At 42.2% G+C, this 15,038-nt stretch overlaps 1 protein-coding gene across 8 annotated transcripts in view; it reads left to right on the top strand.

Annotated features, from left to right (window-relative positions):
• SLC4A10 (solute carrier family 4 member 10) overlaps window positions 1-15,038 on the top strand; it is a 156,377-nt gene that overhangs the window by 84,557 nt on the left and 56,782 nt on the right. For all 8 annotated transcript variants that reach the window (XM_083406510.1, XM_083406506.1, XM_083406509.1 and 5 more), the window contains 2 exons: window positions 2,346-2,484; window positions 6,947-7,107. In XM_083406510.1, coding sequence (XP_083262636.1) covers window positions 2,346-2,484; window positions 6,947-7,107 — 300 coding nt within the window. The remainder of the gene's footprint in view (window positions 1-2,345; window positions 2,485-6,946; window positions 7,108-15,038) is intronic.

The raw sequence follows: 15,038 nt of genomic DNA, 5'->3' as shown, positions 1-15,038 counted from the left end.
CAGTGCGTGATTTCTGTTCTCATCCTGAGGTAAAGTTCTTAACCCGAGGTACTACTTCTGGGTTAGTGGAGTTTGTAACCTGAAGTGTTTGTAACCTGAAGCGTCTGTCACCTGAGGTACCACTGTAATTGCCACCATCACTTACTACAACATTGCCTTTGTTTTTAGTTCTTGCTGAAGACTAACACTGCTACCTATCTGGAAGTTTATTTAAACTGATGCAGGGGGCCTGCTTATTTTGTGGGAGTATCAGTGAAAAAATGGGAAGTAGACACTATGGAGACGGATAAAAAAATTAAAAGGCCTCAGACCTCCATTTTACATGCCCAGTCTCTTTAAGTCATTCATTTCCAATGCTTAGTCCAGTTTTGTGAAGTACCGTGGAATTCTATTTATGGAATAAAACAGTGACTTCTGTCTACTCATGAACAACACTAACTGCAGATGAGGTTTATTTGTTTGCAGTTGAATTTACAGTCATGCCCCCCAGAGGAAATGTGTCCATCAAGCAATTTATCATTATTGTCATGAGTTTTCTATGTCCTTGACTAGCCATTTGCTCCCTGTCCTGCCCTAATGTATGTGGAAAACTCGACACGGCCTGTAGGCACACCAAACTCTGTGAACTGAGTGAGGCATCTCATGGTTAGCTGAGGAGTTAGCGTTCCCTGAATCCAGTGCTAAATCATTACATTAGCACAAATACTCCTGCCTGCTCGCTCATACTTTTTGCCCGCCTTTGAATGACTACATGGCTTCTGTGTGCACTCAAGAAATATTCCTAGTTATTCTCTCACCTTTGGGCAGAGTGTCAGAAACATCAGCCATAGATTTGTCTTTTTGATGCAAAGTATGATGACCATATTTTTAAACAATATTTTGTTTAAATGAGAATATTTTTAAACGACAATATTTTTAAAACCCTCGCATTAGCTGAATAAGTGAAAGTCGGAAGCACTATAATGATTGCTTGAATGTATTGTGTTTTTTTAAAATATAGCCAATGCACAATGCAGCCATGATGTCCCTAATACAACGCAACATTTCAAATATGTCTTAAAATACCAGCACTAAAAGGGGTTTATTTAATCATTGTCTTCTGCGAAATATATTCATCAGGGTATATGCAAGGGAGGGGGGGAAATCATTTAGTTACCCCATTCCTTTGTCTTTTTAAAAGTTTCATTTGTTTTTTTGTTCATTATAATTACATTCTGTTCAATACTGATTTAGAATAGCTTATTTCTTTGACTCCCTTGCATGGGAAATCCATTCAGTCCACTGCTGTCTGATTTTTATCCCCTTGTCATTACATTTTAAGAGGGCCTGCCACTTCTTCCAGGCACCAGACCTGCCAAATTTCAGACAGATCAGGGAAAGGGGTCTGTGTTGTAGAGGCAGTTTATCAAATATATAAATCCACAAGCTTCTGACTGTTTTCATTGGGAGACCTCGTTAGTCCAATGTGCCTGAAATTTTCAGGTGTCCTATTGCCCTTTCAAAGAGCAGACTTGCTGAAGTTCATGATTGGATTATCCTCTGGAAGTCATTTCTTTGAATTTCCATTCATCCAGTGAAAATGGATGAAATTAACAGAGTCAAATAGACAAACCATTTTACACCAATGAAACTGATTCAGACCAATGACTGCTTGTCGTATTGAGAAAGTATTTATCAGCCTAGTTTTCACGTGTTTATTTTTCTAATGTCACCAAGTATGCAGGGTATTTTTCAGATTCGCAGGAGGCTTCTGCGCCATAGGAGTTTAAAATCGAAAAGGAAAGGCAACCCAAGAAAGGAGGTAGATGGAGGCGAGAATAAAAATGCGTTCAGTTCAGTTGCAGATATTTTGTCTTCATTTTAGCAGGGCAAGAGAATAAACTTAAGCAGTAACTACATCTCTAGGACATATAACCAAGCAGAGGGGAGTGTGTGTCTGATCAATTTTATACATGTTTATTTGTTGTTAAGAAGGAGTTTGCTAAACTGGAAAGCTTAACTGGTGACAACATGGTCCGTGTTGGTTTCAGAACACACATTTAAAGCATGACTGAGTTGCCAAGTTGTGATTATTTTATTACAGGCTGTAATACCTGCCTGTAGAAGTTAATTATATGGATGACAGACAGCTGCATAGCCTTACTACACCCTGCTCATTCACTTGTTCAACACAAAAGGATGCAGCTGTAACCAATAACCCTGGTGCTTAATTGCTTAAAAGGTATTTGTGTAAGTAATGCTCCATGGAATCACTGTAGTGTGGCTTTGGCTTTATGGAAATACTTCTTGCTTCAGTTTGACTTCCCTGGTCTCTTCCTATCCCCACCCTCGTTTTTTTTCTCTAGACACCCCTTCCCAGCGGGTACAGTTTATTCTCGGAACAGAAGATGACGATGAGGAACACATCCCTCACGACCTATTCACAGAGCTCGATGAACTTTGCTGGCGTGAAGGAGAAGATGCTGAGTGGAGGGAGACAGCCAGGTGAATCCTCTTTTTGTTTAGCATTTGATGTACAAGGACACAGAGAAGGCCAAAATGCCTATTAATTAGGTTTAAGCCAGACATGTTGAATATATACTGAGTATTGCTACTTCACATGCCTTTCCTCAGAGCCAGATGTTGACATTTTTTTTAGGTCAGATCATGGTTTGTTTTGGGGGGTTTTTAGGGGGGGGGGAGAGATAATGTCACGGGCAAAAATAAATAAGATAAATGCAGTTAGCTAGGATCTTTATTTCTCTGCTGAAAATGTTATAGCTATTTCAGAGTCCTCTCCAGAGTAAAGCAGAATGCAGTCAATTTGATTGCAAAGTGGGTTTAAATTGAGATTCAGCATAACAGCAAAGTTCAAGATGTAGATATGTTGCCTGTGTGTCTTTTTGCTGAACTTACTTTTCCCCGATTAGATAATGTAACATAGTGAATGGTTACTGTTTACTGTAATGAGGAGGCGTTGCATAATGCTTTATACAGCACTAATCCTGAAATAATAGGCTTTTGGGGGTAAATCCTAAATCTAACACAGTTCTAGTAAAGCAGGCATTGATCTACCGATAACTCTGGGGAATGGGTACTGAGACATTCCTTACCCCAGCTTAATGAAGGCATTCTCACTATGTTGTTCTGCTTACATATTTTTCAGCCTAACCTACCTCAAAGGGTTGTTGTGCATCCAAATTCTTGCTCTGGGTTCCTTGTAGATGACTGGAGAAACAAATATACAGCAATAAATAAATGTTTCAGGAGAAAGTTATGCAGCTATTAGGGACAAGAAAACCTCAAATAAACTTTATTTCTGTCAGACTTCATGTTAGATTTGCCCTGGACTTCACTCGTAGGAGGTAGACAAATATTTAATTAAAGTTCCAAAATAAAATGTACAGCCACATTCTCTGCCAATGAAATGGATGTTTTGTTTTGTTTTTGGAAGACCAGAGACAAATCCAACCAGTGCCACAATTTCAAGTAGTGCTTAACGAGCGTGGCATTGCAGATATGTTTTCGGAAGGCTCATCCCTACTAGGGAATGCCGTGTTCCTCCAAATGAAAATTGGTCACCATTTCATATGATAGTAAATGTATTTTGCATAGCAGAGTGCCAGGACAATGCAGAACTTATATGTGGAAAGCCTTGGCTCAGCCATGGAGCTTGCAAGCTCCTTTTAGGCAAGTTGCAATCTCCCAGCCTCAGGGCTGGATTTAGGTTTGATGAGGCCCTAAGCTACTGAAGGTACTGGGGCCCTTTATATGTCCAGCTGTCCTTTGCCAAGCCAACAACAAATTTGTTGCTGTTTTTTGTGTTGAATATATGCTATATGGTAATTTATGGACCTAATAGGTATCTAAAGCCATTTGCACATAACAAAATATGTATTTTATCAAAGTAATTGTTGAACTTGCCTTATATTTTGGAAATGTACATCCAGGTTTTTTCCCCTTTAATTTTTTTAGGGGCCCCCAAGAGATTGGGGCCGTAAGCTATAGCTTGTTTAGCTTATATGTAAATCCAGCACTGCCCAGCCTAGACGACCTCTCAGTTCTTTGCAGAAATGGCAGAGCGTAGATGTCACCAATGTCAGTAAATAAATATTGCCTGATGCAGTCTAACGCAGTAGACTTTGACCTTACCTGACCTTTGACCTTGGCCTGCAACATAGTTCACCTTTCAGGGTGTTTTTTGTTTGTTAAATCCTATGTGCCCCTCTTTTCTCTCTGTTGCAGTTTTCATTTGTGCCGTTTTCTCTACTGGGTGGCCTTTAAAGGCCACAGGAACCCTGTCATTTCCACCCATCTGCTTCCTTTCTAAATGTCTTTGTGTTTGTTCTTAAAAAAGGGGGAAAATCCTAAGCAAAATGCAGGCCACTTGTGTGACTCAACTTAGGTCAGGGTGTGGGCCCCGACCCATCAAATGAAGACTAACGATCCAACCAAATGTTCTAGCCAAGTTCTTGCTTTTGTAGCTTTTTAGTGGCGTGTGTACAATTTGCCAAGATCTTGGCTATTCTGTTACTCAGAAGGATGATGGAGAGTGTGGGTGAACTGCTGGGAGTTCAGTTCCTCTGGGAAGTCAACAGATATAATGAAAGTAAACACAGACGATATTGAGCGTGTTACTCCACAAGTGGATCAAGGTGTCCAAGACTCAGTTGCTTTGCTGAATATAATGATTTAGTTCTCTGCAAAAGTGATACCGCTGAGTATTAGGAAATTATACATTTTTAAAAAATACCCTTCTGGTTATTTGCAAAGCTCAGCATATTCTTAATATGTTGGCCCTGGGAAGGACAGTATGCTTATTTTAGTTGGGAAACAAATGTTGATACATACTAACTTGTTTGGGATTACCTTTTGGGCTTCATAGCCAATAAAGAGATTTGAAGCTCGGCCACCCAGTCTGGTATTCATCTAGTGCACGTTATCAGTCATCAAGCATTTCAAATTTACAAGAACATGGAAGACTATATTAAATAGTTGCATGCATGCAAGGATTGCCGCTAGTACAATAGGAATTTCCCCTTCTCGCTCCATGCACCCTTATGCTGCCCTCAGAACTTTTCCAAAGGGTTGGGTGATCCCCTAGAACAGATTTAGTGGGTGAGCAAGGCAAGGAAAGGGGGGAAATGTTCTGCTGTACAAGGAGGAATCCTCTTGGTGATGGAACAACACCCTGAGAATATGTTGTTTCATAATGATGACATGGCGGAGTGGGGAGAGACAACTTGAAGAAGACTTGGGTTCCTACACTCAGTCTTTGCTTCAAGTGTCATATTTCATGGCTCCTCGCCCTCTTTCCTAAATTCCTTCTTTTCTCTCTCTCTTCTATGTCTGCAATTTTTAGGTGCTAAGCCTCCTGACAGCTCCCTGTGTGTTTTTCTTAATTACTTTTGAACAGCGCTTAATAACTTCAAGAGCTTTCTAAATAAAACAGGATGAGGAGCTTGGTCTCCAGGGATGATTAACTGCTGGAAGATATCGATCCGTTCTATAAACAAAGATTTAAATTAAAGGAGGAGGTTTTATAAAGCTGCAAAGATTGTTGGGGAATGCTTGACTTTTCATGGATGTCCTCTTTGATCTACTTCCCACATTTCCAACATGTTATTATCAAAGAGAAAGCAGAATTTTTTTAATGCTTGACTTGCCCTAATATAGAAACAAGTTGCTCTGTCATAATTAACAGGTGCTTGCCCCCCCCCCCCAAAATATATCCAACCCTTTGATTTCTCAGTCCTATAAAGCAGGCAGGAAGGTGCTTTGAATTCACACTCCTGACAGCCAAAATGGATACCCAAAGATTCATTCTGAATCCATCCATTTCCCTTTTATTGTGGAGATCTTAAGCAGAGGATCCTTTTCACTAGTTTCATAGAAACACAGGGATAGCATTGAAGTGAGGGAAGCTAACCATTATCTCCAGGGTTCAAGCTGCGGGGGTGGGGGGTTTGACTTGATCCCAACTTAACTCATCTTAGTAGGAACCGCTTTTCCATTGTTTTGTCCTGTGGACACTCCAGAAATGTCTGTATGTGTGGGGGTGAGGATAGAAGGACCGGGTAGATGACTTGATGGCTACCCAAATGTTTTTATCCCTTCACAGGGCAAGATGGCATTCATCTATTAATATACATGTTCAGAATTTGGTATTGTATGTGTTTATCCTAAGCAGAATGAAAAATGAAACCACGTTAAGAAACTATGCCTAGCAATTATATACGCTTTCCCCCACCCATAAGCGTTTCAAACATCTTGGTCATTCTCATAACCAACTTCCCACATGGTAGGTATCCAGTATTATTAAACTCATAGATCAGATTGGGCCAAGAAGTGAGATAAAAGGCCAGGTTTGCACATTAAGCTGGGTCATGGTTAATATTAACCAAGGTGTATGGAGCAACAACAGTGTGGCTTGTTTGTGGTTAACAGACAATAGTTAAGTCACGGGGGCTGAGTTTAAGTGATCAAATTTTAGAAACCATGGCATAGCATTATTCACACACCATGCTGTGGGGCTGTATCCATTCAGAAAATAGCTCTTGGATCAAGCAGAGGTTTTTGAGAAGGAAGTGATCATCACAAAATCCCCGCTTCCGCCTCCCTCGTTTTCGTCTCCACTTTGCATGCTGTTATGGAAGGTCTTCCAACCCTCTTGGAGCAGTTTCGGGGGTTTGTTTGTGTAGGAGGCTGAAGGGGGAAGTAGCAAAAATTGCCTCCTGCTTCCATTGGTGGAAGCCTCCTTTTCAATCAAAGAGGTTCCCATGAAACAACAGGACGTAGTTGGATGCAACCCAAAGGGCGGAGCTGTGAAATTGCTTGCTATCTATCTATCATCTATCTATTTATCATCAATCATCTCACTATTTGTGTTTCTTCTCTATTGCTTCTGCATGACTGACATTTCAGTTCTCAAACAGAAGAAGCTGACTGAGCTCTTTTGCTTGCTTAGGTGGTTGAAATTTGAAGAAGATGTTGAAGATGGAGGAGAGAGGTGGAGTAAACCATACGTTGCCACGTTATCGCTTCACAGCTTGTTTGAACTGAGAAGTTGTATCCTCAATGGCACCGTGTTGCTAGACATGAGAGCAAATTCTTTAGAAGAAATTGCAGGTAAGTGTGCAGTTAACACAACAATATAAAGATCGTATAATACTCTCTACATCCCAAAATAAAACAACACCATCACACTGTCCTGCATAAGATGCAATGTTTTTCTATGGGGTGGTAATATATTTCAAACTCCAAATAAATAAAATTCCAAATTCTAACATGCATTTCCCTTCCCCCTGATGTTTTCTACTTAGCGTCCCATTAATGTTGGTCTTTCCAGTATCATCACTGAGACACAGAGATGTACAAGCTGTGGAAAGGGAAGGTGAAGGGCTGTAGCTGTTGTTGAACGGAAGATACCATTTTATTGAAGAATAGAGTGGAGGTTATAATTCAGAAGAGTAGCTGAATACTACCTCTCATGTATAAGTTTCAGTAGGACCCAAAAGTTAATCATGTTAAATGCAAGTGTGTATGTTGTAAAGATATTTCTAAAGACTTGGTAGGAATATTTTTGGGGGATAATGGAAGGAAATCAAAATGTTCAAAACAAGTAGCTCATAGATTATGTTCTTATGTGTGAATGTGAGAAAATGGGTGAAGGGGGAAAATAGTGAAGAGTTAGTCTGCAACCCAAATCCCATTAACATTACAGTAAGCCCCAGTAGGATTTCCTTCAGAGTAGACATAGTAAGGATTGCACTATTAGTGCCTTAGGCAAGTCTGATGATGATGATGATATGATGAAGAAAATGTAGCATAGGTGATCAGTGACCTAATCTGATTTGTGGCTGCTTAGTCAGAGGAGGTTAATGATCTGCCAAGTCCCAGCTGAAAACCAACTGAGTGAGTTGTCCCTTCATTGCACCAGTGTTCCTGGCATGTTCTCAGTCTGCGTCCATCCTTCTCCCCAGAAAACTCCCATCACCAGTCCTGCTACAAAGCCCCCCTCCCCCCAGCTGCATGCCTGTTTAGAACTGTTAGAATGCCTCTTGCTTGCCTGGACAGAGATATAAATAGGGGTTTGTGTAGGAACCTCTGGCTTTTGTGTGTGTGGCTGGAATACAGCCTGCTGTGCAAAGGTAAACATCACATCTGTGACTCTGCCCACTGTCGCCTCTGTTCCCGCTCACCAGTGGTTTGTCAGGAACTCAGCCTACCCTTGAGTAGGACCCTGGCAGAGACATATGCCCGACTGGCATGTTCTCTCCCTCCTGGTCAATCATTCGGGAGCTTCAAAAGCTTTCTTCAGCCCGAACATCACAGCGACCAATGCCAACCGACACCGGCACACTTAGGGATCCGCACAGTTTGTGCATCAAGCACAACAGACCTCAGCAACTCAGCATTTTGGCTAATCTACTTTATTTACATATAAACACACACGGAGCACTGCAATATGGCTCCCTCTCTCTCTAGCATCAGACAGCAAAGAGAAAAAGAACAAAGTACAATAGTCCCACTTCACACAACACAATAACACAAAGATCCTGTCTCCGTCACTTCCCACTCTGTGGAGTCAAAACATATACCGTCATGTGAAAGACAACAATCCCATGACTGCAGTCATGGAGCAGGAATTGTAACATGGTTATGTGGCCCCTGGAGGGTTACTCATGAGTGAATGTGGCCCTGGAACTCAAAAGGGTGCCAATGAAGGAGCGGGAGTCAATGAAAAGCTTCTGCTCCTCCCCCACTGCACCCCCTCACTCCCCGGAAATTGATTTGGGGGTGGTGGTCAGGAGAACACAAAAAACAGTGGGGGGTGGGGTGGGCTGGAGGAACTGCTTTCTCTGGTGGAACGATCCCCTTGGCGTAACAGTGAATTCCTCCCAAACATTTCCCTGCTCTCTTCTGTACGGACTGTGCTTTGGCATTGCGGATTCTGTTCTTTTGTCTCTTGCTCACTGCGATTTGATATTTTAGCAATTCAACTCAATAATTAGTGTTTGACGGGGTGAGATTGAAGGGGATGCAGAGACATTGGTTCCTTGCTAGTTCCAAAGATGCTGCTGGCCTAGGTGTTTCTCCTGATCATTTGTAGCCTGTGCTGTAATTGCTTAAGCATACAGGAAGCTGCTGCATGCAACTCAGGATTCAGTGTTACGATTGCTAGCGCTGAGTTCAGAGATCTTCCAGCAGCAGGAGTGAGTCAGACTATATCAGGGTCCTGGCCTCTCTAGATGGCTGCTGGGCAACTGTCACTCAGTATCAGTCAAATAACAATGCTGCTGTTTCCCTTAACTTGGCTAAACCTTCTACATTCCAGAATCATCATTTTAAAGGTGTGTAGACCACAATAAAAATGCAGTAACAAACATATTCCTATATATAATATATAACATGCATTTGATTTTTGCAGCCTTAGGCTTATACATACTTACCTGGAATTAAATCCAATAGAGCTCGGTGGATCTTGCTTTTGAGTACGTAAGGGAGGGTTATTTGAGCTCATATTTCAATCCTGCTTTTATTTTTTTTATTTTGTAAAAAATTCCTTGCTACTGTTTTCTTCATTCATTTTCCTGTCACTTTGATAAATGTTCTTGGTTCCTTTGTATTTTAAATGTCTGTTGTCTGAACAGTAGTATGCAAATTTCCAAAATACAAATAAAAATTAAGAAGCAGTCATTTGTGTCAGGAACATACACTCATCATAGTGCTTCATAAATAGCTGAGGTTACATTCTGCATTGTGTGTTGGTTTTCGGTAGGTCCTATCTGCCTGACATTTCTAATGTTCAGAGTGTCCTTTGTGATTATTTGTGCTATTGAGCAGTCATTCAAGTTCCAAACATCTTTTTTTTTTTATTAAAGATGTTTGTTCTGACTCAGTTTACACTGATGCTAAGCCGCAACCCTAAACCCACTTATCTGGGAGTAAGGCCCATAGATCTCAGTGGGACTTATTTCTGTGTAGACATGTGGAGAATTGTGCTATCAAGTTGTAATTCTGTGCACATTAACTTGGGAGCAAGCCCTACTGAATTCAGCAGATTTACTTCTGTGGATACAGGTGGCGCTGTGGGTTAAACCACAGAGCCTAGGACTTGCCGATCAGAAGGCCGGCGGTTCGAATCCCTGCGACGGGGTGAGCTCCCGTTGCTCGGTCCCTGCTCCTGTCAACCTAGCAGTTCGAAAGCACGTTAAAGTACAAGTAGATAAATAGATACCACTCCGGCGTGAAGGTAAACGGCGTTTCTGTGCACTGCTCTGGTTCACCAGAAGCGGCTTAGTCATGCTGGCCACATGACCCGGAAGCTGTACGCCGGCTCCCTTGGCCAATAAAGCGAGATGAGCACCACAACCCCAGAGTCGGTCACAGCGAAAGCCTGCATTTGCCCCATAGGACGCACACACATTGACCCTTCATTTTTGGAGGGGAAAAAGTGTGTCCTATAGGGCGAACAATACAGTATTCTAGAACTCCCTGCCTACTAATATAAAGCAGGCAGCTTTGCTATATTGTTTCCGATGCTTGCTAAAAACTTTTTTGTTTACGCAAGCCTGGTCATGTAACTGTGTTATGTATGTTTGCTTTTACAAGTGTTGATCTTATCTATATTTTGATTATGTGTGCTGTTTTTAAGGCCACTGCTCTAGAGTTATTTTAGGGAAAGCAGGCTGCAGGGGAAGGGTACGAAAGGTAAGTCCCATTTCCACAAGCAGAAGTCAGTTGCACAAATGGGATATCACAATTAGATGTCACCCTATATTTAGTTTAGCTGAGCTGCTTAGATCCTGGGAAAATGCTTTTTAAAAATAAGTTTTTAAACAATTGTGGAATTTGCCGTTAGCTCACCAGTGCCATCTAGTGTCACATTTGTGTAATGCACTTAAAGCATTATACAGTAGTACAGGGGTCAGCAAACTTTTTCAGCAGGGGGCCGGTCCACTGTCCCTCAGACCTTGTGGGGGGCTGGACTGTATTTTTTTTGGGGGGGGGAATAAATGAATTCCTTTGCCCCACAAATAACCCAGAGATGCATTTTAAATAAAAGCACACATTCTACTCATGTAAAAACACACTGATTCCCAGACCGTCCGCGGGCCGGATTTAGAAGGCGATTGGGCAGGATCCGGCCCCTGTGCTTTAGTTTGCCTACCCATGCAGTAGTACCTCCAGTTACGTAACCCTCTAGTTACGTAAACTTTGGGATGTGAAAGCGGCAAACCCGGAAGTATTTTACCAGGTTTTGCCATGCGCAGAAGCGGTACTCTGGTTGGTTGCAAAAACCTTGGGATCCGGCCAGAATGGATCTCATCTGCTACCGGAGGTACCACTGTATTTGGAGCTGTATAGCTGAATCCCAAGCCCACTGGTCCAAATATTTCAGCATCCTGTTCTCACAGGAGCCACTCATTCATTCACCCTTCTGGGAATGAAACAATGCTCACATTCATTGATAAGGGACTTCCCATCTCCCCCTTTTCCTCTGCAACCGACTGTGCTACTCCCAAATTTGGTCATTTGGCAATGGTGCTGGATAGGCTACAGGGGCTGCAGATGGAGGGGGGAGATTGCGGAAATGGTCCTCCCCTTTATGTGAATCGAGGACCAATGTAAGATGCAGTGTGGTGCATTTTTACTTTTGTTTTCTTCATTGGCGAAAGACCCCATCCTACATTCTTGTCGGTATGACACACAGACACTAGGATTTCCATTACATTATGTTTGGAAATGACTTCATGACCATTTTAAGATCACACGGCTTACAAGGACACCACAAGCTATTATCAAATAAAATGTTTTTTAATAATAATAATAACCTGTTAATAAAACCCTCCTCACCCTTAAGCATTGCACATAAAACAGTAAGAAAACAGTAATAACATTCTATAAAGTAGAACGGATCACAAATTTTAAAAAGTCTTGCATTTTCAGTTTGTAAGAGTCCTGTTTTCGATTTTTCATACAAAATAATGTATGTGCTTCCTTAAATAAATAAATAAATAAATAAATGACTTTTCATGGCAGTCTGATATAAATTGTGTGTGTGTGTGTGTGTGTGTGTGTTTGCATAATACGACTGGGAGAATATTATTTCCAGTGAGCGCTTTCTTTCCCCCGTCCCCTGGTCCCCCAAATCCTTTGACCCTTCCTCCCATGCTCTTTCCCACTCATTAACCCATTTTTCATTTTTTGCTAAACAGCTCCCAGGCTGCTGTGCTGGGAACGCCCTGAAATCCAAACCTTTATACAGCTTCTTAGGTTAATTCTGCGTCTCTTAGCAACCTTTTCTTAATATTGGCATGGAGACATTCCACTTGTTGTTTGGCCATAAGAAATGTCTACACTTTCGTTTGTTACCTTGCTGAGCATTACTTGAGTCCCACCGCATTTTGCTTTTAGTAGCAAAGAGTATTATTTTTTTACCAAGAAGTACGCATTATGTTCCATCTACACCTTGCTGTCGATGCTGATCTCCCCTGCCCCTTAAAAGCTGCATCCACAACAACAAAATGTCCCAGCTCAGCACTGTGTCCATGCATTGTTATTTGTTTATTTCATAAAATTTATACACTACTTGATTGTCAATAGCAACACAACCCAAAGCAGTTTCTACAAATAGACTAGTAAGATCAAGAGAGAGAAGAATACAACCCTGCTTTAAAAAGTACAGAAGTTAAAATGCTAAAACAGATGAAAAATTACCTCAACTTTTGAAGCATCTGGGTAGGCTTTGTCTATACAGGAATGTTTCTAGCAGGCACCGAAAAGAGTCCAGTGGCAGGGAGTTCCAAAGTGCAGGTGCTGCCACACTAAACAGTTCAGTTCCTATCAATGCGGAATGGGTGGCATCTGCAATAGTGCCCAGTTCGATTGTGCATTGAGCGTGGGTATCTGCATGGGGAAAGCCAGTGCCTCTGTAGGAGTTGGAACCCTGTGCAAGACTTTCCGTCTGCAGAAATCCACACCTTAATCTTGAAGATGATCAAAAGCTTGACTAATCCTGCCTGTTTTTGACACCTTAATCGTGTATCTGTGCGCTCTTCTTGGTTCATGATGAGAGCTTCCTGGGAGATGTGGGGTTGCAGAGAGAAAGAAAAACTCACGAGCAAAAGAGTTCATGACTCAACATTCATTGTGTCAGAAGTTTTGAGTGGCATGGCTTCTCCTAATGAATATTCTAAAACACTTGCTGCTCAGTTAGCTTGCTTTAGTGAGAAACTTGCTTTTGACTTTTAAGCCTTAATTGCCAGTGGAAAGGCTGCCTTCCCCCTCCCAGATCTCTAAAAGCTCAACAGGACTGCATCTTAATACAGTGGTACCTTGGGTTAAGTACTTAATTTGTTCCGGAGGTCCGTTCTTAACCTGAAACTGTTCTTAACCTGAAGCACCACTTTAGCTAATGGGGCCTCCTCCTGCCGCTGCACTGCTGGAGCACGATTTCTGTTCTCATCCTGAAGCAAAGTTCTTAACCTGAAGCACTATTTCTGGGTTAGCGGAGTCTGTAACCTGAAGCATATGTAACCCGAGGTACCACTGTACTGTCTCTGAGTAGCCTCCATCCTCAGTCTCTCCTCCCTGCTGCCCCACCTCGATTCTAGTATATTAACTTTATTATTACAGAACTTCCTCTGTACACGTTATGCCTTTTACTTATTCATTACTTACAAATATTAACAACCTTTATGCCATCGCTGCGGATGCCAGGGAGGGTTAGGGAACGCAAAATAAAAACAACCCGCCCAATAATAAAACACAATGCATGCAATGCAGCTAAAACAAACAGAGCAGATTAAACAAGTAATCAGCTCACACAGCTTAAAAAGCTTGGGCAAATAAATCAAGTCTGAAAGTGGTGCTTAAATGATAGCAGCATCAGCACCAATCATACCTTGCAAAGGGGGGGGGGGAGCACTTGGGATAAGGTTCTATCCTGTGTCACTCACCGCAGAGCAAACTTCTCCCAATGCAGAGAAGATGCTCCTCTGAGGTTCTGAGGGCATGGGCAGGCTGATGAGGGGAAGAGGTTCCTTCAAGTATTTGGGTTCCAAGCCGATTATCTATCTATCCCTGAATTTTACATGCGCACTAAGTCTGAGATTGATGATACACAGCCAGCAGGGTGCTCACAGCCCCCTAATGTGTTTCGTTGAGCTCAGATGAGCTCTTGTTAGTAATCTGAGAATTCCTGTTTTAAAAGCTTCTGGTTTTAAAAAGAGAGAGAGCAGATTTTAAACACTGCAGTGGGTACGCGTCTGACCATGACGTTGACGTACAATTGAGAAATACCCGCCGTGGTCTTGAGTTCCTAGTCCTTTCAAAACCCAAAAGACCATTTCCCTAAGTGGCACTGAAATTGCCACCGTGTTTCTCTTGCAATATTTATATGGCCACTGATATTGTGGACCAGCAAAGTTCACCCCTGGCCAATGTACATTCGGATTTCAAAGAAAACTCTGTTGAGCAAGAGATGTTGAAAGCTGCTTCTTCTGTAGCTCATCTGAATATTTGAACAAGGACCCAGCTGCAAAGCAGAGGAGGTGGGCATGGTTTAAAATGAGGAGATGAGAGGGGGGTACTTTATCCTGCCCCAGACCATAGCTGTCAACTTACAGATTTTAAAATAAGGGGCCAGCAGCCTCGAAAATAAGGGATCAGCAGCCAAAATAAGGGATTTTCGGGGCACAGGTATGTTCAACTTCAGAGCCCCTCCGAGCCAAAGGCAGAAAGCCCAGCCAGCAGCCAAATGAAGCCTCATCAATAAGGGACAGCAGCAGGACATGGCGCTGGGATAAGGGACTGTCCCGCCAAATAAGGGACGCTTGACAGCTATGCCCCAGACCAATTTCCCCCTTGAACCTCCTTCCTGCCCTTGGCTATGATGGAAGAAAAGCGCATCCAGAATCCCACCAGCTGGGGAGGAAGTGATGATTGATGTGGTGTGCCCTATTTCCTCTCATCACTTCTCTGCTTCAGATCATTCCCTTAATCCCACTGCTTTGCAGCTGTTTGGAGAGCAAAATTCTAAGACCCATACTGTC

Source organism: Podarcis tiliguerta (assembly GCF_965153285.1).
Source record: "Podarcis tiliguerta genome assembly, chromosome: 1".
NCBI classification, from domain to species: Eukaryota; Metazoa; Chordata; class Lepidosauria; order Squamata; family Lacertidae; genus Podarcis; species Podarcis tiliguerta.
This window is presented reverse-complemented; position numbering and strand designations above follow the sequence as displayed.